Genomic DNA, 3190 nt, shown 5'->3' with positions numbered 1-3190 from the left:
TAGATAGTACTTGAAGTATTGTAGGGTGCAATTGCAGTTACATAGGTCTCGTGAACACTTAATTAATTTCAAGATTTTCAGTTACTATTTGGCTTATTATAGATATGGCAATTGTCAACTTCCTTCCTTTTTTCCCCCTTTAGCCACCATCAAAGAACAGACGAGAGAGAACAGAACTGAAGCCTGATTTCTTTGATCCAGCTTCAATTATGGATGAATCAGTAGGTTTAATTTAAATATGCCTCAAGATTGTAAAATCAAAAGTAATAGGCAATCTCTGAGATTGAGGTTGAAGAGCTTGGACAATACATTAAGAATGGATAAAAACAACTGGACAGGAGGAAAAGAGACAGGCAGGAGGGATTTCGGAGTAGAGTTGAGAAGGGGTCATGCAGTGGTGGTAACAGATTCAAAGTGCCTTTGAATCCCTGGCCAACTGGGGCTTAAGTGTTTGTTAAGGAATTTGCACTTTTCCTGTAGGCTTGAGTTATACCTGATGAAGGATTTTGAATGGGGGAGCAGGCATGATCAGAATTGTGTTTCAGAAATATTTCCTTGAATAGGATGAATTACAAGAAAAATAACGATGATAGTCATAATCTTAATATGAAGACATGGTGAAAAATAGAACTTGAACAAAGGCTTTGGTAATAAAGAGAAGGGAGTTGAGATAATTGGTTATTGTTAGTTGATGTCAGTTCTGTTTCTTCTATCAGTCCCTGTTGCCATATTCTCCCTGAGAATACCATCTGTAGTTCCTCTCAGACACACTGTGCTCTTTCACAACTCCATGACCTTGTAAAAGCTTTTCTCTCTGTCAGAATTGCCCATTTCCTTTTCCAAGTAGTGAATTCTTTCAGTAGTCAGTTCCAACATCACCTTTGGAGTTTTTCCTAACTTTTTAGATAGATACTTTATTCTCAGCTCCCATAACACTTGTACACACTTCTGTTTTGATAACTACCAGATTGATGTAGTGAAATAGGATATTATATTTTGCTCAATGATTAAACTCCAGGCAGTGATGATTTTATTCATTTTGAGAGTTTTGCCCAGCATAGAGGTGTTTAGCTTTATTTGTCAGCTTGCTAAATCGGTTAAATGCCTGTCTAGCTCACTTTTTAGAATCTACCCATTTATGCTCCTTCTTCCTAACACCTGCTGTCTCAGGTGACTGTTGTATCATCCTCCAAGGCCTGCCTTCTATGCCCCTATTTCTACCGTTCTCTCCTGGCCCTCTCTTGCCTCATCTGCTGTCAGATAGCTCTTGGAAGAATTTTAACAAACGAACTCATGCTAACATACTTAAATTAATAGAGCTAGCTATTTGAGCTAAAAGATAACATTTCATAGATCAGCAGGTATAGAAATCTTTGGACAAGGCACCTTGGGATCCTTGAAATCAGTGTTTGTCCATCTCTAAGGGACATATAAATCATGTAGAGATCTTATTAAAATGTAGGTTCTGCTTCAGTAGGTCTTAAGTGTGGTCTAACATTCTGCATTTCTAATAAGACCATAATCTGAGTAGCGTGGGTGACCTCTGCCTACCCATAAGTCTGTCGTTTAAGTGCATATTGAAGTATGTGGTTTCCCTGATAATCTAGGAGTATGTATCTTCCAGTTTGTTAAATAAAACATTTAGGTAGTGATTGTGATGAGGAATAAAAGAGAATCTTTCCAAGCATATGTGATGAAACGCATTCATTCAGCAGTTTAGTGAGTTGGAAATTGGTGCTGAAATGAATAAGATGCTCTCCCTGCTCTCAAGGGATTTGTATTCTAGTCCACCTGTACTATCACTTTGAGATGAAAAGGAATGGAAGCTAGTATTTGAAAACTTATGTGCCTGACATTGTGCCAGGCACAATTTAGTGGGATCCCACTTTTACACTCAAGCAAACTTGGGCTGTAGAGGTGGTTTCAGTGACTTGCTGAGAGTTATACAGCTTTAGTGTCAGAGTAGTAATTTGATCTGAGTTCCTTTTGATGTAAAAATCTTGTGCTGCCTCTGCTGTGTACTTCCCAGAACTAAAATCAGACCTTGCCTCAAAGAAATACCAAGAAAATTGTTTTAGAAATGATAATGATTAACTATAGTCAAAATTGATACGGGCAGTTAGAGATCATCTTATTTTTTCCATTTGTTCATCTAAAGTCAGGAAACCTTTAGGCATTTGTTTCCTTAGTCACTTACCATTGAATAGATTTGCCAAATGGTGCTCTTCACCTTTTTTTTTCTCTCTACAGTAGTGGAACAGCACTGTATATGTATATATATTTTTGACATTTAACATTTAGGGAAAACTATAATCTGAGTGAAGCCAAAGATAGGGACCTAATAATTGTTATTTATAGAAAAATGATGGCATTCTTGTGTTCATTGCATATGTAACAACTTAGAGGATAGTAGTTTTGCTGCTTTGCCTAAAATTAGAAAAAGGAGCACGTGCGTCTATACCTGTAGTTCTATACTAGTACCACATGATGGCAGCAGTCACATAACTGACTGCTCCATATCTTTAACAGTTCAGGTATCTTTAGAAGTCTTTGACTGCGTATGTATTGTAATACTATTAATACTAGTTTGTTTTAAAATTACATTAAACTTTATCTTATTATCTCAACAATAACTTAAATGGAATAACAAAATTTTTAGTGTAAAAATCTGCGTTAGATTACATCTCTTTTTATTCAACCCTGTGATGATAGTCAACAAGACAATAATAAAATTAGGGCTGTAGATCCTTTTATACCCAATTCTAAGATTCTCTAATTTTATGTGAATTCACCCAAAGCATCCTAGTATAGATACTTCAGATTATTACTAAATAAATCCTAGATTTATTTTCTGTAACATGTTATCTGTGTGATTCAGAAGTGGTAATATGAAAACTCTGAGCAGATCAGTTTGGGGTTGCATATAATATTCTAGATTTATGATTTATTTAGTTTCATATTTGGTAACAGTGTCAACATTGGTATATGGTTGCTTTCTGCTATTAGTGGGCCAGTATTGCCTCAACATACCAAAGCTGGCTGTTGGTACCTTTAAAGTATGTGCTTAAGTGGTTATTAATGTTGACACCAGAAACAGGTAGCTTATGTTGCCAGAAAAAGAGAATATCGCTAATGTCCTCCTTCTGTGTTGAGATTCTTTTATTAGAATTATCTGTAGTATAAAATTGGT

At 35.9% G+C, this 3190-nt stretch overlaps 1 protein-coding gene across 1 annotated transcript in view; it reads left to right on the top strand.

The window, feature by feature from the left end:
• The window catches only part of STAG2 (stromal antigen 2), a 91517-nt gene that overhangs the window by 85863 nt on the left and 2464 nt on the right, over positions 1-3190 (top strand). The window contains 1 exon segment of the mRNA XM_010857192.1: positions 144-221. Coding sequence (XP_010855494.1) covers positions 144-221 — 78 coding nt within the window.

The sequence above is a fragment of the Bison bison genome, unplaced genomic scaffold (assembly GCF_000754665.1).
Source record: "Bison bison bison isolate TAMUID 2011002044 unplaced genomic scaffold, Bison_UMD1.0 scf7180017864378, whole genome shotgun sequence".
NCBI classification, from domain to species: Eukaryota; Metazoa; Chordata; class Mammalia; order Artiodactyla; family Bovidae; genus Bison; species Bison bison.
The sequence above is the reverse complement of the archived record's forward strand: the minus strand, read 5'-3'. Positions and strand labels throughout refer to the sequence as shown.